The following is a 25,103-nucleotide window of genomic DNA, read 5'->3' as shown; positions in this document are numbered from 1 at the left end:
CCGTGGTGTGAGGTGATCATACAAGCCCAGGGCATGAAAACAAAATCATCTTAAGGAGGAGGAGACTGATAGCCAGCATGAAAACATGAGAATCCCATCTCTGTCCAATGAACACCCTCTCCACCTAACATGCAGCACATAGTTGACCATATATAATTTGATCATATACACATACTTTGAGTCATTTATTGATTTTACTCCCCAAAATCGAACTGTAAGAGTCAAACCACATTTTGATTATTCATGAATTTTATTAACTGCTTGTTCAAGGAAAGCCCAGAGACACAGCAGTGCATGCCTTATCCTCTGTCATGTGGTTGTGAAATACCTGTTTGTAGATGGATAAGCTGCTAATTATGAGGAACACAGGGAAAGGGGACCCAGAGGTCAGACACAGGAGACAAAAGCAAAAGTCCAACATCTTTAATCGGAGGTTATGCACAGTCAGATACAGGCAGATAGTGAAGCAAACAAACCAAGTGAGCAGTAAGCAAAAAGTGAAGATTAAAAATAAATTTAAAAAAACAAATAAACAAGAAATGAACTAAAAACGTGATACAATTTAAAGTACAACAGGAAAATTTGAAATAAAAAGAATATCGTGGAGCAAAGGACACAAATAGAAGAGGAAAAAGAAAGAGAATATTCTGATAGTGTCATAATGGCCAAATACGCTCTTTAGCTTCCAGTTGTTGTTACTGTAACTGTTGTTTAGCAATAATAAACGGAGGTTTATTGAGTTTATTTTGAAAACATTCAGTTTTATCTTAAGCCATATCACTTTATTAATATTAATGCCAAAGGACATTTTGTTGTTAATGGGAAAAGATTAAAATCTCAATATTTTCCGCTTCTACACCTCACGCTCTTGTGAATAGCACACTGCCGTCTCCCAGGGAATGCTGCATGACCACGTGGTCTAGTTAGCCAATAGGAAGGCTTCCGGCAGACGCGCGCAATTTGATCCAGGAAGTACGTGTTTAATTTTTCAGCTCGTCTTCGTGTTTGAAAGAAATAGTTCAAAAATCCACAAACCTCCTATTTGTTTGGATACCAAGGACCATAATTAATTGGAAAATGTCCGGTAGTACCGAGACAGCAAATATATCGTCGCTTGGGAAGGGCGACAGTTTGCATCAACAGGGTAAGAAAACAAGTGGACTGCGTATCTGCTAGTATCTGTTGTAGTAATAACAGAAAGTAGATGTAATAAATTAACGTAGTTTAAAGTATTATCTATTAATGTATAAATAACGATTTTATTGTTAAATACGAAAAGTAGGCTCTTTTTGCTTTATTTTCTTGCCAAATTTACTTAGTTTGGTTTACTTCTCTGCATTTTGTGCCTTTACCCTCAGTCCTCGCCTCCTTCCCACTGTGTCACATGACTGAAGAAGATCTGATCCAGAACCCGCAGTTTTGTAAACTCCTGGCCACTCTGGCACAGCATGTGGATCAAACCGGACTCACCGCTCCGCTGAAAACAGAGCTGGACAAGGTGTCTGTCGTTAAGTTCCTATTTGTTTTTATCAACACAGAAGTTAATCAGTTTAGAGTAAAAATAATAATAATTCAAACTGGGTCATGGAACAGTTTTTCTTTTTTTTTTTTTTTTTTGTCTTGTACTTTTCAGAAATGAGGAGTCATAATTTGTCACACCTCTATAGATATGAGATTTTAGTCCAGTCATTATGATTCAGTAAATAGTCTGTGACTTACCGACCTCTACTGGAGAGCGCTAAGAATTGCAACAACATGGATCGACCCTTTCTCTGTTCAAGAGAACAGTCTTTTTAAAAAACAGAAAAATACTGGAATAAAAGAAGCTGTTTGTTTATTTATAGTTTTAAGAGAGCTAACTTAACCTCTGTGTCGTTTACCAGAGGAACAGATTTTGTTCGACTAACCTGCTCACTGGCAAATTTTCTCCTGCAAAACCTGAAAGAGCTGTGTGGATAGCCAGATGTTAAGCTCTTAACATGTGAGCGTTACAGTCCACCTTTTTAGTTACATGGACTAAAAAGCTGGACTAACTTACTATCTTACAATAGGTTTTGTGAATACACTCTGAATATGTTGTGACAATATTTCATTTCAAAATCTTTTTTGCATTGGATTGGTCATCAGAGGCCACAGAGTCAGGTTTTTACATGTAAACTGGAAGTTTCAGGTCGGACTACAATGTTAAAATCACAGAACTCTTTTATGTTTGGTCCAATATTTGTATTACATTTTATATTCATCTCCTATAACCTCGTCAGGTAACAGGTGAACGATTGCATTTAAAAATGAAACTGAATTCAGATAGAGACCCTGATCTTTATTTACGGGGTTACCATTAATGCTTTGGTTTATTTTTCCAGCACCCATAAAGGTGCTTAATTCAAGATGGAGCGACTCATCGTTACCTAAGCCTGATCAGCTGTTCTGGACTCTAAATCTCAGAGGTTCCTGTCTCAGTGTTTACTGTCTGGCTCCAAGTTTGTTAAACCTTCTTTCTAGAGCAGGAACAGGATCTGACTGATTTTGTGAGGTACTGTGTGAGTCCTTACATGTGTGAGTGTTTTGGGGTTTTTTTCCCAGGCTGAAAAGAAGCTGCAGATTCAAAAACTTCAATGGCTGCGCTCCGAGAGCCTGCACAGAGGGCTGCAGGAGATGATCCAGAACCACTGTGTCAGGAAGCACCATGCCACTGTACCCCCTGACCAGAACATGGTACATTTCACTTCTTTACACAGTTTAAAAGTGCATAAACAGCTATCAGTGAGCTATGGACAGGTTAACAAGCATTCATTGTATGTTCTTTGTCAAGTTTTGAGCACACTTTCACTTCACTGTATGGCTGAAACTACTTTATTGAATGGTTTTTATAGATAAATGGTCAGATAAAAGTTTATATTTATAGATAAGAGTTATCACATGGAGTTTTCAATTGATTAGGAGACTCTTACTAATGATGGTCTTAAAAAAATACATATAACAAAGAAACAATGTGTGTTTGTTCCTGTGTAGTTCTATGAGACGATGGAGAGGTGTCTACTGGTGGCTCAGTGTGTCAGGCAGTTGGATCCCAGTAACACAACAAACCAGGACCAGCCGTCGGTCCTGGGCCTGACCCCCCAGCTCGTGATGGAGCTCATGCCTTCCGAGAAGGTGAATCATAAAATCCAGTACATGCAAGTTAAAATCTGTTTAAGATGTGCTGTATTTGTTTAGCTTAAACTGATAAAAGCATGCACACCACCAGACCTGTTTGGGAAAAATCTTCTTTTTCTTTTTTTTATAACAAATTAAAACTACAAATGCTTTCCTCATGCCCACGCTGTATTTTCTTTACTAGAATGTACAAAGAATGAAACAGGGTCTACCAAGACAGCTGGAGAAACATCTCAAAGAAAAGTGTCTGAGTCTTCTCTCTTACTATCAGCCTGAATGGGGTACAGCAGCTAAAAACACTTTCACCACATCTATTCATACCATGTCATTCTGTTTGCTCGACATGATGACTAACCTGCTATTTTGTGATCTCTTCTAGAGAATGAGAGCGAGGGTCTAAAGATGACCAAGCTGTCTCATCTGTCAGCACAGATGGACAAAGAGAAGAAAAGAGCAGAAAGTCTGAAGGAGACGTGCAGAGAAAACACAGTTCTTCTGCAGAGACAGACTGAGCTCTACCTCACTGTAAGGGAATGCTTTTAGTGGAGATATCGATCAGGACTCACAAAAGTACAACAGGCCAGTCTATTCCATGCAGTTCTATGTTCTGTGTTTACTGTAACGCTATAATTTTACTAATGAATACCAGTATATTGAATTTCTATTCTTAGATTTAATTTTGTTACATTTTATTTTATTTCTCTTATTAAATTTTTACTACAAAGTTAAGAAAAAAAGTAAGTTTTATGCATACATCAATCATCCCAGGCTCTTTCTTTGAGTGAGGGATTCAGCTCATTACATTAACACTGACAGTGGATTAGCAGACACCTGAAGCCAAAGTATTGGTGTCTTATTAGAAGTGGAAAAAGCTGGATCCATGAATCCTGCACCTGAGATTTTCTGCACACTGCATCATTCATCAAAATGCTCATCCTGACTTGACTAAGTGGTTGTTATCCTGAGACCAACATTTATAAGGCATCCTTTAGGAAAAACTGCCACAGTCAATCATTGTTGTCTGGTTCTGCTTTTTTATTTTGATGGAATTAAAATGTATTACAAAGTCCTGATATGAGCAAGTCACGATACAGCAGCTACCTTGGTAATACCTTGGATTTTAAACTACTATATAAACCAACTTGAACCACAGTCAGATTTGATAAAACATGGTTTTAAAATGCTCGGGTTAGAAAGCCAAAAACACGGGGCTCTAGTAGTAATAAGAAAGCTTGCAAGCCACAAAATCACAGTGCTAACTAGCTTCTTTTTAAAGTGATAGCACTGCAAACATGAATTGGTCGAGGCACTTGGGGAGGGGGGCAAAATAAGGATATGCTTCGAGGAAATGTACTCGCCACATTAAGCTGCATGAAATGCGTAAATGTGTTCTGTTTGCTTAGTCACTGTTTGCTCTTTTCATACACAGGAGCTGATAAAGTGCATTCAGCTTCTCCAGTCTTTCATCTTGAACCACAGACTAAAGATCCAGACAGATCTGGACAGGAAGAAATTGGATTACTTTGAAGGCAAATGTGAATTAATCTTGCAGAAGATAAAGTAAGCCGTTTTCAGTGCTTCAGTACATCAGACTTAGTTTCTATATAAGGCCATTTGCATTACTCTAACGCTTTCGTAAATCAGATAGCTGGACTGCATTTCGTGCTAAGAATGTTTTAATCTAGTGCTGATAGTCAGAATGTTCTTCCAGTAGTGACTCATAGTCAAAAATGAGATGCATTAACTATACACACATTCCTGTTTCTCATGTTCATTTTTAAAGGGCGGAGATGGTGGAAATCCAGCTGGATACATACACACCTGACTCGATATCTGCTCACAGAAAAATAAGGCAAGACTAAAATTCTTCTGTTGAAGCTACATTCTGACTGATCCCTTTGTCCAAACCTAACCAGCTCGTCGGATCTCATTTTCAGGGAGAAGCTGGAGTCTGAGCTGAAGGCGTGTAAAGTGGAAAAGCAGTCTGTCGAGTTAAAGCTGGCCTCCTTCGAGATCTTGGGCAAAGACTTTGAGGCGCTGGCCGAGGAGTACTGCAGATTACGGCAGGAGATAGAGATGAAGAACTGGGCACTGAAGGAATTCACCCAGTATAATGACTAAGTGAAGGCCGTATCTGATGCTGACACACGCCAGCCTTGCCCTCATCCTGCTCTGGAATTCCACAGAACGACATGCTGGCTTTTAATTGTTGGACACAAACTGTGGGCCTTTAGCCTGCAGTAACTTTGTAGCATGTCCATATTATTTCAGATAACTGAGGGCTCCTGAAAGTGCCACTGAAGTGGTTCAGGCTTTTTAGTTTAAACCTGCTTTGTTCATTTCCAGCCCCACGCTTTTATCCTCAGACTAGGGCAGCATTGCATGATTCACAGTTCAAGACAGAAACAGTCTGATTCTTCTTTCCTCTACCAGAGCTGCAACGTCCTTTGACATCATTGAGCTGAGTCCATTGATTCAGAAGGACGCCTGTATCTGGATTAATTATTGATACTTTGCTGAGATCATCATGATGAGGGCATGAATATGAATTTGTGACAATAAGATGCAAAATTGCATTTTTTAAATCGCCCTGCAGTCATAAAGAATCCTTCCAAAAATTCTGGATCTGCATTAAGTTGACTCCGAAACCTTTGCTGGACAAAATGTTTGCATGACCTCCACATGTTTATGAGTAATGCAGAGATTAATAAAGCTTCATTTCTATTCATTTGAATAAGATGCACTGCTACAATAAACTTATAATATCTTTCATGTGGCTATTTTAACATTTTGAATTGCTTTCTAATATTGACATTATTGTTATTATTATTATTAGTGGAAATTCATACATCTATATGGACACTGAAAAGTATGTCTGCGTGTCAGTTGTAGATGGCAGAGGCATGAGTGAAGCATCTATTCAGTGCCTCGCTCCAACGTTGTCTGAAGATAAAAGTCTTCCTTTAACAGTTTATGTAACCATGTAATATAAATTTTCAATTCAGTTATTAAACTTACTAACAGCCTGTGTTCATATCATTGTGTTTCTTTGCGCTGACGGCTTCTCTCACTGCAGGTCCTGACAGGCACACAGCATCCTTTTGTATAGGCTGGCCCTCATGTGTCAACACTTGATCCCAAATGAAATATAAACTTTGTCAGCACAAGAAAACTGAAGTGCATGCAGTGGGACATTAACATGAGTGTGAGTCAGCTGCTTTCATAAATAGCTTTGTACCTCTTAAACGATGCCCCTGACAACGTAACCTTATATTATAATAAAAAGTTTAAAAAAGACTAACTGAAACAAGCGCCCTCCCTCACTGCTAAACTGAACATTCAAACAAAACTGAACCGCTGCAGACTACAGGTGGCACTTCGTTTGCTGCAGTTCGTGGAATAGTCCATTAGGTGGCAGTGTAGTATTAGCTTTACATGGAGCCAGTGATTGCTCCTGAAGGATGAGATTCGGTAACTGATAAACAACCTGTTTTACATCTTAGGAACAATGTTTTATAATCCAAGACGTCAAATGAGCCAAATTCCTGTGTACTAATACTTCAGATGTCACAAGATTCGCTCTAATAAGCATATATAAAGGGGACACATACTTCATTTATTCCCGGCATTCTTTAACTCTTATGGAGCAGTTTTGCACAGTTCAAAATAGTCCTTGTTTGTTTTATTCCCGACCTCTGCACAACCCCTTCTTAGCTCCCTTCCTCCTCCGTTTAAACCAAACTTCTTCCCATTGGCTGCCCCTCTGAAACAAAAGGTTTGATCGACATTGGGTGGGCATTGTGCACACATCCATAGCTGTCTCAGTGATTAGGTGAAGAGCATCTGCTCTTAATAACAAAGATAGATAGATAGATAGATAGATAGATAGATAGATAGATAGATAGATAGATAGATAGATAGATAGATAGATAGATAGATAGATAGATAGATAGATAGATATCCAGGGGGAAATCCACAAATTCCAGCAGTACTGACAAACATGTTGGATATACAATAAAAACTAAAGATTAAACATCACAAAGTTAAAATTTTCAAAAGTCCAATAGAGACAAACAGACAATTTGCTGTGGAGCTGTACCCTTGTTAAGTGGGTGGATGTTACCGGAAACATAATGTATACAGACATCAAACCATGGGCGTAACAACTCTGTGATGGGCCGGGGGGGATATTTTTCTGTGCCCTTACCCCCACGTTATACCAAAACCAATGCAGAATCCCACATTCTGTGTGTGTGTGTGTGTGTGTGTGTGTGTGTGTTTATATTTGGATGAAGGGGAAACAGTAATGTTTCAGTCTTCTATAAAAACACAAAGACAAACTACTCATCTCTCAGAACTTCATCTGTTCAGCTTTGCACTCAGTACAGTCCTTGATAACACCACTAAAGTCTAAAGTCATCCTGCTCTCTTCTCTCCTTCCTTCCTTTTCTGAGCACCACTTTTTTTTGTTCTTTTGTGTGTCTTGATAAACATCATTGACAACAACAAACTCCTCTAAAAGATTCAAAATAAAATTGTTGCACAGTCGATAGCTGGTAGAGCTGACTTATGAGACGAATCATTATCAATTTGAAAATTCTGAATACATTTTAATGACCAATAAATCACTGTGATTTTTAATTTCCACAATAAATAGTTAACACAACAAAACACTGTTTTGAGCTTCTCGTGTATTTTGAAACTGAAATTGTTTTGGTTTTTTTTGTTTGTTTTTGGAGACCTGGAATTTAAATGTGCCTTTCTGTAAAGCACTTGTTAAATCTCGTTTTTGTGGTATTTTATTTATGGACTTCTACTGTCGTTCTTTTTGTCTCTTATCCTAGTTAATGTAAATTTCAGGCTTTTTTTTTCAAGAATAAGTAATACCTAAAAAGCCCACGTGGGACGCTAAAAGAATTTAATCAACTCTCCAAATGCGACCTGTGTTTGCAGTCCTTGTATGTGGACCGTGTTATCATCCCACACTGACGATCTTTGAATCTGCTCTCCGCCGGGGCGGGAGAAACGGAAGTGGGTCCGAGTGAAGCATCTCACGCTGTCAGCCCCTCTTTGGTCTCCTTCCAACATCATCAGCAACAGCGGTGGCAGCAGCACCAGCAGCTACGGCCCCGCCTCGCGACGTGAACCGCTGGCTGGTTCACCTCCAGCGCCGTCTCACATCTGGCTGTCAGGAAACAGCGCTGCTGCCGCTCCGTCCGGTACCGCGGCATGCTCATATCCGAAGAAGAAGAGGAAGAGGATTTTTATTTATCTAAAAGGGGAGCGAAATGTCTGAGGTGCGAAAATTCACAAAGAGGCTGAGCAAACCCGGGACGGCCGCGGAAGTCAGACAGAGCGTGTCGGAGGCTGTGAGGACCACCGTGGACCTTGTGGTGAGCGGAGCTTTTTAAAGGCTGGCTGTGAACCGGTCATTTTAGCTACTAGGGATAATGTAACTCATAGCCGACCCCCTCCACCCCCCCTCCACTCTGCCCTCCTCGGGGAGGATAAGCCTATACGGGCTAGTCCTCCTTTCTAGGTGGCTGCTCTTCTTCCTGGACTTTTATGTCTGTTTTGTGAGTTTTCGCGCTCCGTCCGTGTCCTCATTATTACATCTTTCTGTAAAGCCCTGGTATGTCTGCATTACTGCCACTGCTACAACCTGTGCAAAGGCTTAAACCAGGGTCACTGTGGGAGCAGGTATATGCTTTAAATCCACCCCACATGTTGGCTTGGTTTTTCTAAACGGCCTTCATTTAAAATAAATAAATAAAATCACAGTGTCCTCCAGCACACAGGCTTTCTCAGCCCTGTGCGGCTCCTTTTGTGTGCTGGCGGATGAAGAGCAGTGCCAGTTGGACAGCTGCAGCAGCATGGCTTCCCTGTCCTTGCCTTGGAGCAGTGTGTCTGTGTCTGGCTTTGAGTGCTCGCCTCTGTTTCTGCTGGAAATTGCTCACATTGTGCATAGAGAAGCCTGTCTCCGTTATTGCCTTTATAACATTTGTCTCGATGGTTGTGCAAAGCAGAAGGTGTTCTTTGAATGAATGTCTGTGCTGGTGGCTGTCATTGGCTCGGACTGTAATAATGAGGGATTAGGCGCAGTGGCTTGAAATGAACAGCGTTTAGTATCCTGCTGATGCAGCATTTGTGTGTCAGGGGATGATTTTCATATCAGTATATCGAAGGCGTGACATTTCTATTGAAGTTAAACCACAGTGATGTCAGCGCAGCATTAAGGCTTGCCTAATGATGTCTTGTTTTCTTTTTCTTTTTTCTTTTAACAAAATGCATCTGCTAACTCATCCGCTTTGTGTTTGTGTGACTGCGGCTTCAGACGCTCTCTTGCATCTTTGGCCTTTTAGTTCTAGATTAGTTTGGATAAGAGATAAACTCTTGTTCCACTTGAGATCAGTCTTATGATGCTCATCTTGAGTTGCGTGATGTAAGGCGTTTCCAAGTGTAAAAACCCTGTGATAAGGCACTGATTGTTTTTCTTTTTACAGAGGTGAGAGTGTTGTGTGGCTGTGTGTATGTCTACTGTTTCCTGTTTTAAGGTTGGGCTGCAGCTGAGAACAAATGCTGTTTTGTGGAGGGTGCATGGCCTGTGCTAATTTCACATGGGGATTCCCTTGGGCATGCTGTGACCAATGCATCCTCTGTGACTGTGTCTGCGGATTCATTCTTAGCTTAGTCTCAGCAGAGTTGGTCTTATTGGAAGAGGACTCTACTTCTGGGCCTGAACAGGAAAAAAAGAACTATCTTATCAGTTTCTAAGGAGAATGTTGAATAAAACTTAAAGTTGGGCTATGATACCCATTACAGGCTCCATATTTTTATTCTTGCTAGAGTAGCTTTCTGTAATTCATTTCAAATAATCAGTATTTATGCTGGGCCTTGAGGAAGCCCCTCACTATCTGAAAAAAGTTGTTTTGACCTTTTCTCTACATATATAAGGCAAAAACAGTTTGTTCTTTAAGTAGTAGTAAATTTTTTAAGTAGGAATGGTTCTCCAACCGTCTTGAAGAACATTCAGAGCTCTTCTGTGGTTATTGGTTGCTTAAGGTTGGTTCCTTAACTGTCGAAACACTGCTTCAGTCATGTTGAGGTTTGGGAACTGGAGTTCCATCCATGACTTATAGAGTTATTTTGTGTGATGGTATTGCATGGTGGATTAAAATCTAATGGGTTTTTTTCTGCCTTCATAAATTCATCAGTTTGACAGGATCCCAAATGCCAGCTACTGACATGCAGTCTCAAACTCTTAATAGAGCCTCTGCTGTGTTTTGCACATGGCTGTAAAAACTCACTATTGGACTTCTCTCCTGAAATCATCTGCCTTTTTCTCATCTCTTGAGAAGACCTGTTTTTACAGCTTGCTTGATTTTGAGCATTGTGTAATTTGACATACTCCAGCCTTTTCTCCCCATTTCCCTTCTCTAAGAGTGGCTTCATGACAGTCACTCTTCTATGAGATCATTGCTGATGACGTTTCAACAAACAGTCGATTAATCAGCCGAAGGCCCAGATGTGTCTCTCAGGTCCTATGTCAGGTCTTTGTTGGACTTACTGTTTCTTAAGGACATGACTGGTGTAAACAGCTTTTTAGTCCTGATACTTTCTCGCTTATCCTCCATTTGTCCACTTTCCTTCAATTTTTTTAAGGACATACTGCAAACTATGTTGAAATATACCAAGTTTTTAGCTAATAGGCTTTTGGGAATACCCTTGTTGGAATTGACATAAAAAACTACAGTTTTATGTTTGTGTTATCTTTGATATTTTTCATAGATTCAACAAAAGAAATGGGAACAAATTCTATGTTTTTGCGACAGGCTGTAATTACCAACATTAAAATTGGTTCTTTGTTAAGCTGTCTGTGCAGACATCCCCTGGATTAGGTACCTGTTTTATGCTTGAATGATTTATATGCCAGCGTTATGTGGGTTAACAAAGCAAACAAACAAAGCAATCCTCTGAAAATGCTCAAGTGCTAAAATACAAGAAAAAGCACCCAGTGTCCAAATCAAGACTTTAAGGACCTTCAGAAAGCTTGGAGAACTATCGGTCGAGACCAGTTTAAAAAAATGCAACAGAATCTGGATCCTTGGAAGCCAAAGATTTTTGCACAGTATTATATATGACAGAAAACATAGAAAAACTAAAAGGAAACTACACAGTGGAGAACATGTGGGGTTTTTTTCTGGCCTTGGGCCAACTGTGTTCCATGGAAATTCCCATTAGAGATGTGTTAGTGGTTATTGGGCTTCCTGCTGTTCCTAGAAAGTCCTGCTATCAAATCCACATCTGTGTGTGTGTTTTGTTTTCTATTATATTAAATTGCTTTGAACCAATTGGGCAGTGATGTCGTACTGATCCTAAAATTTAAACCGTGTGATTACCGCTCTGTGTTGTGCCGGTGTCTCTGGTGTTTTTTAATCTGACTTGATAAATGTGAGTCCTGCTGTGTGTTCTCAGGTAATCTGATTACAAGTACACAGTGATTTATAATTTTAGAAAACAGCCACTGGGAGTTGCTGGTATCTGTGGTGTGTCTGTGGTTCACACAGTTGCCTTTCATGCAAAAGTCCCCTGGTTTGAGACCAGGAGGAGTCACAAACCCAGCCTCAGGGGGTCAGAAGGTAGTGTGTCCCACGTGTTGGTGGCAAGCCTGAGTAAATGGGAGGGTTGCAATGGATGAAAAAATAAGTCCAATATAAGGATCCATCTGCTGTAGGGACCCATTGGGGAAATAAGGGAGCAATGGGAAGTAGCTATAAAAATGTGTGGAATCCAGCTTTTTAAATGTGAAAATGAAATATCTTTGGATTTTGGACTAGTGGCTCAGGAAGCCATCGATATATTGGCCGAATGTCGGCTTTGGCAGATATGGGGGTTGATGACTCATATCAACGTTTCTACAAATAAGGTAGCAGTTTTCCAAAGTCTGTGGCCAATATTTATCTGTTGAAGAGTAAAGAGATTTTTTAAAATCTATTTTATAAATGGAATATTTTTTTCCTTATTTAAAGAGATATTTGATTGGTCAAGTAATTGAAAATTAATAACTGAGTACATCCTTCAGATGGATCCCATTCTAAGGGTCTTGGACTGCATCTGATGGTAGTCCCAATAGGAGCATTGCTGCATATCCGCTAGCTCCCCAAGGATTGCAGGTTAGAGCAGCCCGCCAGCTCCCAGCAGATCTCTGGAGCAAAAGACAGAATTCCATTGCCAGCTGGCAGTTAGCCTCCATTTGACTGCAGGGTGATAGACTCTGTGGGAAAGTGGCTAAAGATATCGAGCACCGCCACAAAAGCCGTCAGACTGGAGAACCAGTCATAAAGGAAAACTTAAACTTTCAAAATAAAGCGAGTGACTGTCTTATAGTAAATCGATTGTGGATGGCGATTTTTCAGGTGGCTAAAAAAAGAGGAAAAAATCCCTAAAAGTTGTTGCTAATTATGCTTGTCCAAGTTTAGTCTTTGGCGAGTTTTCATGTGTGGGAAATACTGTACAAAAAAACAAAAGAATTGGTACTGGCATGGGATATGAACCATATTGGTATTTTAAATATAGCTTTGTCATAATCTGGGTATCTAAATAAAACAAGATGCCTGGGTGCATCTTGTTTCCATGGATTGTTGTCAGATATTCTGTAGACAATCGATACAGAAATCTATAAATAAATAGATACATTTATTGATAAATTCTATAGATATCCTGTAACCCATGAAATTATGGAGAAAACAGAGAACAGAAACAGGTGTAACTAAGAACAGATATGTTTTTTTTCTAGATTAAGTAAAGATTAAAGATTAGGAATTGTTGTTTGTTTGTTTTTTAAACGGACAGGAAGTAAGATTAAGGAGACGTGCTATCGGCTCCATATGTCTGTGCGTCTCATTTACACACAGATTGGAGCACTTAGTGGGGTCAGCTGTGGGACAGTGGAGCTGCTTTATGCTGTATGTGACTCTAATGTCAGTGTGTGTATATACTGTGTAAGCTCCCCTCTTAAAAGTAATGAAATCCACTCGGTCACGTTGGAGTTGTGAGTGCCTTACATCTGCAGAACCGTAATGGGACACAGACATCTGGAAATGCTGGCCAACATCATCACCATCATCATCGTCATCATCGTAGTCCTATGGAGGCGGGCTGGGAATTTTGCTTTGTACACAGTGAATGTAGTTCACTGATTGCTGAGAGAAGTGAGTGTGCGTCCTAATTGGAGGTGGCAACAGTTTAGATGGGAAAGAGCCTCGACTGCTTTCAAGCTACACCCAAGTGTTGCGCTACATCCCTTTGATTGTTTTCAGCTCTCTTTGTGCCTCTCTGTTTCTCAATCAGTGACACCGCCTGTGGCTGCAAAGCTTCTTCAGTAAAAGCAGAACTTGCTCCTTCACAACTTGCTTCCTCTTACTCCCTCCTTCTGTCTGTAATGTGATCACTGTTGCAGTGGAGGCAGTGCGTGCTGCCGAGCCTGTCACCTCTGACTTGTAGCGTTGCGGTTCAGGCTTGTTGCACATGACAGGAAGCAGAGCTGCTGTGTTGGGTGCAGGGGCGGTGCACAGCCATATGTAATGGTTATACCAGACTTGTAGGTGTTGTTTCGCTGCCGCTGGGTCTGCATGTAAAACGATAGCACGGATGCTACGTAGCAGCATAAATAGGAAAATACTTAAATCCACATAGCACAAGTACCATTAGGGTCAGGAAGTTTTTATTTAAATTAGTGGTTTAAAAAATGCGAGACACAGGGTTTGTGTGGACTGCCAAGAAAGTCAGGCTCTGGTGGAAAATTGTGAAGGAACATGTACATGTACCACACTTCTTTCACAGGCTAAATTACTGGTTACTTTGAAAAGGGAGAACTTTTTCTTCATTTATGGCTTATGCACAGATGCCACCATATTCAAGAAGCTGACTTGCACTCCTGAAACATGCACTCCGACTTGAAGATTTGGGATTACGGAGAAAACCAAAAGCATTTGTTTTGATTTAAAATGAAATAAAATGGATCAAAATGGCAATAATTACCACGTTAAAACACAAACTGACTGTGTTAGCACATCTGAAATGATTTCTGTATAACTTTATTTGTACAGCAAATTCGAAAACACAGATTTACAAAGTGCTTCACGGTATCAATAAAAGCCAAATGGTAAAGATAAGAATACATGTTCCAGCATACAGACACACAATCAGCCGTAGGGTAACACATTCATTCCAACATACATGCTTCCATACACACAAATAGATGTAAACTGTGGCCCAAAATAAGGGGAAAAGATTAAGGTAAAGCAAACCTGTAAAAATGTGTTTTCAGCAGCAGTTTGAAACAAACACATTCAGCCTGATAGGCCGAGGATGCTTGTTCCAAAGTTCAAGATCAGATCTGGTTTTAAAGTAAGAGCGTGGAAGTGTTAGGAGAGCTGGATCAGATGATTTGTGACACTGGCTGCAGTGATAGAGTCTCAGTAGCGCTCATGTATAAGCAGGAGCCTGTCCAAAGTGGATTCTGATTTAGCTAGTTGTTTGTCTGGAGCATCATCTTTAGTTTCTTTAAAAATAAAGTTAATAAAGTTATCATTTGAGGGACACTTTTCCCTCTGTTCTAGTTAGAGCTAGTCTGCAAATCTGTGAACACATTTGGATGGATTTTCTGAGCTCAGCTCTTTGAACAAGCTTACAAGCAAAGTTCTTATTTCTTGCCTTTTCACTTTTCTTTAAAAACAAAACACAAGGGCATTGCAAAGTGATCCCACACTTTTTAGCGGTACTTAACTAAACTGAAGAAATCTGCACTTGTCTAAATCCAGCGCACTTTCGAAAATTGTAATATGCCCAAAAATATCCAATATGTCAGGAAGAAATTTGAGGAAATGATACAAAAAACAGCTGGCATTTTGGTTTGAGCTTCAACTTTAAATATTTCAAACACTGTAAAAGTACAGTGTAAATAGGGAGTGTATAGCAATATATGAGATGTTGCTGAAGACATATATATTTTTTCAAATTGAGCAAAATATGTTTTAAGGCTCTTTTCATGCAATCAAATGGATGAATGCTATATTTTATCATAAAGCTGGATATTTCCAAAAGGCCTATGTGAGAGCTTGGATCCAGCCAGAATAATTGCACAGGTAAACAAGCCTAATGATAGGCTTAACTTAAAGTGAAGAGAGAGGGGGGCAAGCAGGAGCCAAACTACTGCCTTTCTGTTGCAATAGAAGCACAACGCTCTAATCTCAGCTACATGAATGGAAATATGACAGAGTACAAGGTGGAAAATCGCTCAGTCATTCTCTCCCAGCTGTAAAGCTCCGTCAGCTCTTTACAGCCTCGGCTCCTTAGATTCCCCACTGCGTCTGCCCACTAAGCGTGTATCAGACTATGTAGCAGTGGCTCACTAATGGGGCACAGACGCTGATCAAATCCATATAGTCTGATTTCCTCCAAGCAGCGTGGTGTCGTTGAGCCAGAGGCTTGTCGGGCTAAGCTTTTCATCACTTTTCTCTCTGCTTAACTCAAGCTTAAAATGGAACTTTGTTGGAATTAATTTTCAATCCTTCCAAGTGGGCTAGATTTATATGTGAGATCACATTTTGACCCAGTTGTGGAAAGCTACAGTGAACAGAGGCTGCATGCCTCTTTAAGACACCATGGAAAGGCCCATTTGTTGTCATCTACTTCTCTATGAAACTTAAAACAGGAAGTCATGATAGTTTGTTGTGGTATTTGGTTGAACTTGCTTTTTTTTAGTTTCATTATGTCTTCGTCAAGCTTTATCAGACTTCATGAATCAATGAAGTTGTTGCCTTTGCTACCCTTTCAGTCCTTACCTGAGAATTTATCTTTAGTTTCTTCCTTTTTGGTCATCTTTTGCTTTACTTTTACCCCCATCAGCCCACATTTCTCCCAGCAGCTGTTTTGCTGCACTGTGACAACCCTCTGAACTTTGTGGTTGTCTCTTTAATCTCTTGTGGCTCTGCTGAAGCATGGGTGGTGAGGAGTTCCAAAGGTGAACACTCGTTAGCTGCTTTCAAACAGCAGGGGTGTGCAGGGCCCACCAGAACCACAGAAAAGACAAACATAATTGGTGCATGAGGTCAAAATGAAAAGAAAAAGAAAAGAAAGATTTATTTGAAATGACATGTGTTGGTGTCCTTTCCATCCTCCCCCTCCAGGAGCAGCCAAAGATCATTGAACCGCTCGACTATGAGGCTGTGGTGTTTCAGAGAAAGGCTCAGATCCACAGTGACCCCTACAGAGACCTGCTGCTCTGCCCTGTGGATGATGTCTCGGTGAGTCCACGCCATCCTTTCTGCAGTTTCTCACAGAATAACCATGTGTCAGCTGTTTTTATAACAGGTTTAAACTGTTATTTTGTATAGATTTCTTCTGTAATCTGAAACAGTTCTTTTTATTGTGCTACATGGAATATAAGCTTTAGATCTACAGTATTGTCAGGTGCTTAGTTGTTATTATGCTCTAAGTTTAGTATCCTTATCAGTTATCACAGGTGGCCCATTGCTAGCTAAACTTTAACTCTGTTTTGGGTCTCAAAACCATGTTACACCTTAAAAATAGCAAAAATCCAAGGACAATATGACTTTAATTACCGTTGTTGCACTTTAAAAGCTAACGATTTGAACATTGAAAGAATCTCAAGTCATTCCTGTTATTTCAAGAGTTACAGTAGTATTCTCCCAGAAGGTTAAAGTTAAAGGAAGTGCTCATTTGCAATATAAACTAGTGCAGGGCTGAACCCGTCGCATATGCTGCCTCTGTCTTTGGCTCCTACGGCCTGTGATTTATGGATCTTTTACAAATGTGTTACGCTCAAAGCACCTGCGCTGAAATTTCCACAGTAAACAGCCAATATCAGCTGCTTTTTCAGTCTGTCCAAGTCAAAGAGCTGTGAACTATCACTTTCCAAAGGACGTTTTCCCATCATTAATCACTGAACATCCTCAAAACACTGGGCTCAGTTATTCACGGCTGAGTCCAGCTCTCACATACGGTCCAGTCAGGTATTTATTGCTGTTGCTTCAGACACATGTGGTTTTGTTCTAGTGGTGCATCTGTTTGTGTCTACTCTTCTCCTTCGTCCTGAGAGAATTTGTTTCTTTGTATCTTTGTGTTCTGTTTTCTCTCATTCTCTTTTCCCGTGTTTGATGCTATGACAACTATTCCATCATGCACCATGCATGTGAATTCACATGTGGCTCATTTTGTGTTTGCATGCGTACAGGAGTCTCAGATCTCCCGGCAGAGGAGGACCGTTGTTCCCTCTGTGCCCCAGAATGCCGAGCGGGAGGCTAGGAGTCTGTTTGCCAAAGAGGTACTACAGTTATTTTGCATTATATATTCATATATATCATTAATTACAATCTGCTCAGTAAAGAATACGAGTAAAAATGATCAACATAACAGGCTGTTTCTTGATGATTTCACACCAGCCTGCATGATACTGACCCTGACGTGTTCACTGGGAGCTCATAAAGAAACGGGAGTACTCACCGTCCAGTCGTAAACACGTGCTACGCTGATGAAATACTGTATTAGCAATGAAAAACAGACTTCTCTGGCATGATGCAGTCATACACTGCTGCTCTGCCAGGCTTTAAATCTGTGTTCATCTGCCAGCCGTCATGACTGCGATGTAGCACGGAAACAACTGTCATAGGGGTAGTTAAAACAGACCCTGGGCTTGGTCAGCATTTATTGAACAAAGATCCATTCAGATGACTTGCAGGAGACTTTTGCGTGCAGTTCTGTGCTGAATTAAAAACACAAAAAGTCCACTTAAAACTATCTGATGCTTTGCAGGCTTGTATTTTGAGTTCATGAATAAATGATTGAGGTGGATTTGTCACCCCAAAATCCTCCTCCGTGATTTACAGTCATTAAAAAAAGGTCTGCTTGCTGGTATGGCTTCCTTGTTCCATTTGAACGTATCCACTGCTAATCCAGCTCTGTGTGTTCTGCAGTGCATTAGGATGTACAACACCGACTGGCACGTAATCAACTACAAATACGAGGCTTATTCTGGAGACTTCCGCATGTTGCCAAGGTAAGGAACATGAGACAGAAATGAGTGGAATAAACTGAATAAAATGTAGTTTGGATATATGGGAAAATATACAGGTTAAAATAAGGTAAAACAGCCAGATGTGTAACAAGCAGAGGATTTCCTCAGCTGGATCCATGTGTTAGTGTAGCTCTGATGTTCAGCCAGATGTTCCTCCACACAGCAGGTGCAGTCCAGATGTAAAGAATTTATTTCCATGGTGATAAAGCTTACTGAGGAAATGGCTTTATCACTGCAGCCATGAATTTTGAGAAGTATTTTTGAACATAAAGACATGATGGAATCTGTAATCTGATCTAGCGTTACAAACAAGAAAGACATAAAGAACCCAGATATGTGACGTAGCTGTCCTGAGCAGAGGGGGAAAAGGCCAGCTTCATCCATTCACCCTCTGTTTTGTGTTTTTAAAGCAAAGGCCTGAAGACAGACAAACTGCCAGCTCATGTGTTCGAAATCGATGAAGATGCCAAAGACGAGGTGAGTAGAGCGGCCTGAGTGTGGTTAGATCACAGACGTTGTTCCCTGCAGGGAGGAGGAATGATAGGCTATTGACTCACTAGGCCTTTATGGACACACTGTGTCGTGTGCACATGCATAGCTTTTAGCGCTCTTCTATAAATCTCGCTCAGAATTTCAAAGCCTTCTGCTCAGCGAAGCAGGTATTACCCGTGTCTTGCACGTTCCGGCTTGTCGTTCGACCCCCTCTTAGACTGACTGCAGGCCAGTGAAACCAGAACCCTTATAATTTCTATAAATAGCTCTCATCGATCCTCCTCCCCCTGCTACCCTCAGGCCAGATGCAGATAAACTTAGACAGAGGAAATTTAACTGAAGGCAAATAAATGCTGCTGCTCTGCTGGCTGCACAGGGAGAGCAGGGAGGGCAGCTCAGGCTTCTGTTATTTTATCTCTGCATTTTTGTGCGTCCATGTGTTGATAAGATGATAAGAATAGTAGCACCTTAATACAGACCTCCCAGTAAATTGTTTGCTCTTTATGGGGTAATAGCACTCAGTCAGTAGATGAGAATAGCAGGTATAGACTTGAGAGCTGCAGCTGTCAGGAGGACAGAGAGGTGTGTGTCAGAGAAGGTACAAGAACCCTTCTTGGTCTGTGTTATGATTTCTTTCTCTAGTTCCAGGCTTACATTAAGTTAATTAGACCTCTGCATGTTGTATTCCTTCGAGTGGCCCGATGCATTACCATTACGTGTGTGTGCATTTGTGTGTATGAGCGTGATCACTAACAGGTCGCTCCCTTGTCGTGAGTGTGTTTGTTTTCTGTGGTGGTGATGAACTGTCCCATGATATTTACTGTATGACATGGAGATGTTACACTGACAGGACAAAGCCTGAATTATGATGAACTACTTTATGGGATCCCAAAGAAATTCTCCCCATACACTGATTTATGTTCATGCTTTTTCACTGACAAAGTTAATACAGCTCTGCTCTAATCAACAAACAGTTCTCACAACCACAGGAAAAAATAATTGTTTCTTCATGTCAGAAAATACTACAAACAGTGTACAAGTACAGTGAATGTTTAATGTGCAAGGAGCATTAACGTGAATCGACCGCAGTAATGAAATCCGTCTTTGCTGATTGCCAAGTGTTTGTGTTTGTGTGTCAGGACTCGGCATCGCTGTGCTCCCAGAGGGGAGGCATCTTGAAGCAGGGCTGGCTTCAGAAAGCCAACATCAACAGCAGCCTGTCTGTCTCCATGAGGGTGAGTCAGCACCAGAGCTCCTGTCTGTTATCACAGCATAACAGCAACAAGTGAAACAGCACAAACATGTAGAGATCAGGATGGAAGCGTAGGTGCATCTGACATTTGTCATGCTTGAAAAATGATACACCGCTGTATGTGACTTTATCCTGTAACACCGTCCCACCCAGCATAAACCCTTAATTTCATAGTCCTGAATAATCAGTCCACATCATTTCTTAAAGACCCCGTACTTTCCCAGTGAAGCACTTAGCTCTCAGTCTCTTCCTTTTAAAAGGGAGTTCTTCCTCCCCACTGTCGCCACGTGTGCCTCACAGGGTTGATCAATCTGACTGATTAGATTTAAACTCATATATTTCTGATTCTTGAGCTTACCACATAATTTACCTCGAAATTGCTGTTACTGTGAACCGGTGGTATATGAATAAAGTTAAACTGAATTGAACTGAGAATGTTTTGAATGTCTGTAGGATCGTGCAAACAAGTTCAGCATGCAACATATGAGACGTAGCGCCATGAGAAACATACAAACCCAGTTCTGAAAAAGTTGGGGTGGTATGTAAAATGTAAATAAAAACAGAATGTAATGATTTGCACATCTCATGAATCTGTAATTTATGAACAAAAGAACACAGAGTTGGAGATAATTTATATGAATTTACGCTTCGATGCATGCCCACTCCAGTTCTCTGTCTATATACACCCACCCCCGGCACTACAGGCTGTTTTTTCTCTTTTTCGTGCCCCTCCCTCTTTTTTTCAATTCATTCACTTCTCATTAATACATGAGAAATACTCTGAGGCTTTCCCCAAACCACATCCTTAATTTGTGTACAAGCTGTCTGCCATTATCTACTAGAAATGCTGTCTAACCTAAATGATGATATAGTCTCAGATAGTGAAAGTATATGAAATGTTGGAACTGACAAACGGTACCATTTTAAGAATAATATTAGCTAATTTGGAATTTGATAACAGGAACACATCTCCAAAGTTGGGACAGGGGCAACAAAAGGCTGGTACTAAAAGAAACAGCTGTATAACTTGCAGTATCCACTGTATCCGCCCTTCATTCTGGAATTTTAACTACATTAGCAAGGCAGCACATGAGCTTGAAGTCCCATGTCATAGTGTCATATTTTTGCTGTCATGAGTTGTCAGTCTCCCTGACTTGCTCTGGATTGCTGTGCATTGCAGGTGTTCAAGAGGAGGTACTTCTACCTGTCTCAGCTCCCCGATGGCTCCTACATCCTCAACTCTTATAAGGATGAGAAAAACTGCAAGGAAACCAAAGGATCCATCTACCTGGACTCCTGTATAGATGTCATCCAGGTATACTCAGTACAATTCGGAACCCAGCAGCAGTGGATAAAGATTTTTTCTCTCTTGTGACCATGTTGGTGTGCCTAATTAAACTCACTGTGTTTATTTCCCTCATGCGCTCACTGCGAGTTTTCAGAACTTGGCACGAGCTCCCATCCTCGTGAAATTCAGCGTGTTTCCGTGTCTTACTTTGCCTTGGGGGCTTTTGGCTGCTTTAATTGGGCAGATCTGCTGCATTCCAGTGACTTGGGCAGAAACGTCAGCTTCTAGCAGATTATGAAGAGCTGTTGCTGGCTCATGGCACAGCCTAGTACCTTGATTGCTCCTCAGACAGGGCTGACCTGCCTGAGCAAGCAGCCAGGAAGCTTTCAGTTTAATGAGCACGCTCAGAAAATGAATGGAGGGAGTGAGGGAGTTCATTCTGGCTCATGGATTTAACGAGGAAGCTTGAGTTTAGCATGGAAATCAGGTTTTGTTTGGATATGGCTGAATAGCATTGACTCTCAGTTTGTTTCTGAATTAAAGTTGAGATTCTTCTGATTACATTTGATTCCCTACGCTGCGCTTTTAACAGCTTATTTAGTTGTACCAAAGATCTTCTAATTCTCATCAGATTCCACCTGCCACTCTAAAATCAATGAAAAATGATGTTTCTTCCTTAGAGTCCCAAGATGCGGCGGAATGGCTTTGAGCTTAAGATGCAAGACCGCTATAGCCACTTCCTGGCTGCAGACAGTGAGGCAGAGATGGAGGAATGGGTGGCCACACTGAAACAGGCTCTGCAGAGCAGCACAGAGGCTGGCCAGGACAGGAGGAATGGTGCTGAGTCGCTGGACTGTGTCCTTGGTGAGCTCTTCTACCACACATTGAGCAGTTACATGTCCACATTATCTTTATCTTTCAGTCAACATGGTATTTATAGTCTTATTGAAACGTTTCTATTGTTTTATAGTCAGTGTACACTGATTCTGACCCACAGGCCTGTGATGTTTTTTTCCATTGGTTTCCACGTTACAGTCACACATATGCAATTAGCAGGCGGGCTCCTTCACCTGTAGCCCCTGAGACAATAACATGCTAGTATATCAGCTAACTGAGGAACAATGGACTTTGTGTATACGGGACTGTGCAACAACCGTGAGCCACCGCTCACTTCTATTCAAGTGAACTTGAATAATGGTTCTCAAGACTTTCTGAAGGTCCTTCAAAGTCTTTCTTGGGCACTCAATACTGAACATTGTCAGAGGAGTATTTTTTTGTTAGGTCCTTTACACGGACGTGTGAATCGATCAACCATAAAAAAGACACTTGGGATAAATAAATGTGTCTACATAGAGCAGACAGAGGCAAATAAACATTTTAAAATTGTATCTTTAGGCACTTTGTTGCAGACTGTTGCAAAAACAACAAATTTATTCCCATTTCTTTTGTTAAATCTACTAGAAGTGCCAAAGATAACACGCTGGCAGGCATAAAATAGTATTTTTGAACCAAGATGATATCAAAAGAGCTATTAGCCAAAAACTTGGCATAATATAATTTCCTTAGGGATTATTAAAGTATTCTAATTCTGATATTACTGAATGGTGTGGAAAGAAAGAAAACTGAGGAAACTGGATAAGTGGAGAAGAAAAGAAGTAGTAGCATTAAGGGAGGGAAGCTCCATGCACACCACAAGTCCCTTGTGGTGTGCATGGTGTTATTGGTGAACAGGCATTCATGTGGATTACATGTATTGATGTGTGGTTATTGTCCTTTTCAATCAGATGATGACACGGCCAGCCAAGGTAAAGGCGAGAGCATGCTGGAGAACTCGGGGAGGAGCTTGCACACCGAACTCATCAAGGTATGAAGGAATGATAGATGATTAATTAAGCTGTGTTAGTTGGGCCAGACTTACTAAGTGGGTCAAATTAGTGTGCTGAAGGGAGTGGAAAGTTCTGTGGCTATTAACACCGCGCTAATTTATGAGCACAGACACAGCCGGGTCTTTTCAGTAACGTTCAGCAAATTCTACACAGAGCTGCTCTCTGCAAACAGCCATGTAGCTGATGGGAATGGATGTGTTAAACTATAAAGGTGAGGTCCTCCATCAGAAACTAAAGGGGGATTGTCACCTTATGAACCTTTAGCATAACATAAAACAACAGAAAAAAGAAGCGAGCAAACTTAAAGGCATTAAATTCAACAAAATGCACACATCATGTTTTTGCATGTGTACTTTGTGATGCTGCAGATATCTGCAAAAATCAAAGGAAAACAGTCTGACTCACAGCCACCTGTGGGCAACAGCTACAAAATGCATAATCCTGAATACAGATCAGTGGTTTGTTAAATCACAGTGTGGCGCTTCAGTAAATGACATAATAAGAAAGCATATGAGATGATTTTAATGAGACATTATCTAAAAAATGAATCGGAAGCAGAACAAGTTCAGCATCTCTTTTATTTGTGGTGCTCTGTGCGAGTCCTGTTTGTCAGAGACAGAGCCGCTCTGATGTGTCTATAAACCCAAAACTACACAGCAACAACAAAACCCTCTGTTGCTGCTGTTCCACTCTGTTTGCTCTGGGCCACTGCAGCACAGCTTTCCTCTGTGCACGTAAAAGAAGGTCGAGTTTGTCTGCAGGCTGAGCAGACAGTGAGAACAGAGACGCGAGCGGGAGGGAGAGAGGGGAGAGAAATGGACTCTGAGGGCTCTTACCTAAACCTGAGGCTTTGATTTGTCTCCATTGGACGCCCTTTGTTTTCTCCCTTGACTACATATCAACCTTTCTCTGTCTTTTTCTGTTTGTGTAAGTTTACAAGCACCTCAGTGAGTGCGCTGTACTGGACCATTACAGTAGGCGCTGCTGTTCTACCTGGCTGGAACCAGTTACAGCCTCATTCATAAATGAAGACCATGCAAATAAGCAGTAAAAATGTGTTGAAATAAAGTGTGCAACTAAAAAAATAGGGAACCCAGCAGCTGAAGTGTTACTGTTTAATGTGTTAGAATAGTTCACAAAAGGTATCAGAGATACTTACAGATTTTTTGAGAGTTATATACATATTTTGGATATTTGTGTAGAAAAAAAATAAAATAAAGTCAGGCTTTGTTTGTCTTTTATCTCTAAAACATATCATCAGTTGATAACTTCCTGTTTATGTCTGCTTCAAGTGTTAAACAGTTCGTTATGATAACTCTTTGACTCGGGAGTCCTAAAGAGGCCAGGGCCCATGAAGGCATTGAATATTTTAATTTAGAGTTTTGGCGGGGATGTGGATCGAACAGAAACAGATGGAAATGCTGTTTGTTGTGGAAACAGTTCTTCGTGTTGTTTTGTTGTGTGGTTTATCCCTCAGCCTGAAAGGGTGATTGGGGTATTGTTGTCATCACTCCAGCGCAACTTTGTGAACGCGATACCTCGAGAATGAGCCGATGTAGGGTTTTTAAATTTACACCATTTGTTTGGTCAGTGTTTTTTTTTGTATAGATAAATATATTCATGGGGAAAAAATCTGTAGAAAACTTAGACTGAATAAAATTAATTCTGGTTAAAAAAGAAAAGAAAGAAACACCTGATAGATTTTTACCTCGCTTACATTGCTGCTGTCTGTCTGCAGTACACCAGGGAGACAGACCAGCTCAGTAAGATGAACAGGAACGAAGGCAGGCTGAAGCTCTCTTCTCTGGATCCTGAGACACAGGTACAAAAGGTTATTCCTTTAAAATGCTTGGCTTTCTTATGATTTATTTATTTCACTATTGATTCACCCTGTTTGATCTCTCCTCCCCTTTCCAACTCCTGACGCTCATC

At 40.7% G+C, this 25,103-nt stretch overlaps 2 protein-coding genes across 3 annotated transcripts in view; both read left to right on the top strand.

Annotated features, from left to right (window-relative positions):
- The first annotated feature begins 958 nt into the window (after window positions 1-958).
- On the top strand, window positions 959-6,315 carry haus4 (HAUS augmin-like complex, subunit 4). The gene is made up of 9 exons (XM_031736288.2): window positions 959-1,144; window positions 1,359-1,498; window positions 2,584-2,715; window positions 3,013-3,153; window positions 3,341-3,437; window positions 3,536-3,681; window positions 4,586-4,716; window positions 4,940-5,008; window positions 5,094-6,315. The coding sequence occupies exons 1-9, from the start codon at window positions 1,078-1,080 to the stop codon at window positions 5,275-5,277; spliced, it is 1,107 nt and encodes a 368-aa protein (XP_031592148.1). The 5' UTR covers window positions 959-1,077; the 3' UTR covers window positions 5,278-6,315.
- A 1,902-nt stretch (window positions 6,316-8,217) lies between these two features.
- dock11 (dedicator of cytokinesis 11) overlaps window positions 8,218-25,103 on the top strand; it is an 88,612-nt gene continuing 71,726 nt past the window's right edge. For both annotated transcript variants that reach the window (XM_039609327.1, XM_039609326.1), the window contains exons 1-10: window positions 8,218-8,549; window positions 16,347-16,463; window positions 17,414-17,503; window positions 18,153-18,235; window positions 18,664-18,730; window positions 19,885-19,980; window positions 21,178-21,312; window positions 21,966-22,149; window positions 23,070-23,149; window positions 24,910-24,993. In XM_039609327.1, coding sequence (XP_039465261.1) covers window positions 8,445-8,549; window positions 16,347-16,463; window positions 17,414-17,503; window positions 18,153-18,235; window positions 18,664-18,730; window positions 19,885-19,980; window positions 21,178-21,312; window positions 21,966-22,149; window positions 23,070-23,149; window positions 24,910-24,993 — 1,041 coding nt within the window. In that variant the 5' untranslated portion in view covers window positions 8,218-8,444. The remainder of the gene's footprint in view (window positions 8,550-16,346; window positions 16,464-17,413; window positions 17,504-18,152; window positions 18,236-18,663; window positions 18,731-19,884; window positions 19,981-21,177; window positions 21,313-21,965; window positions 22,150-23,069; window positions 23,150-24,909; window positions 24,994-25,103) is intronic.

Source organism: Oreochromis aureus, linkage group 3, assembly GCF_013358895.1.
Source record: "Oreochromis aureus strain Israel breed Guangdong linkage group 3, ZZ_aureus, whole genome shotgun sequence".
NCBI lineage: Eukaryota > Metazoa > Chordata > Actinopteri > Cichliformes > Cichlidae > Oreochromis > Oreochromis aureus.
This window is presented reverse-complemented; position numbering and strand designations above follow the sequence as displayed.

Bases quoted from the DNA above. Each gene is read 5' to 3' on its own strand.
- haus4 (XM_031736288.2), top strand. From the start codon at position 1,078: ATGTCCGGTAGTACCGAGACAGCAAATATATCGTCGCTTGGGAAGGGC. The intron at 3,438-3,535 runs GTACAGCAGCTA...GATCTCTTCTAG, and splicing joins TTACTATCAGCCTGAATGGG to AGAATGAGAGCGAGGGTCTA. The intron at 3,682-4,585 runs GTAAGGGAATGC...TTTCATACACAG, and splicing joins AGACTGAGCTCTACCTCACT to GAGCTGATAAAGTGCATTCA.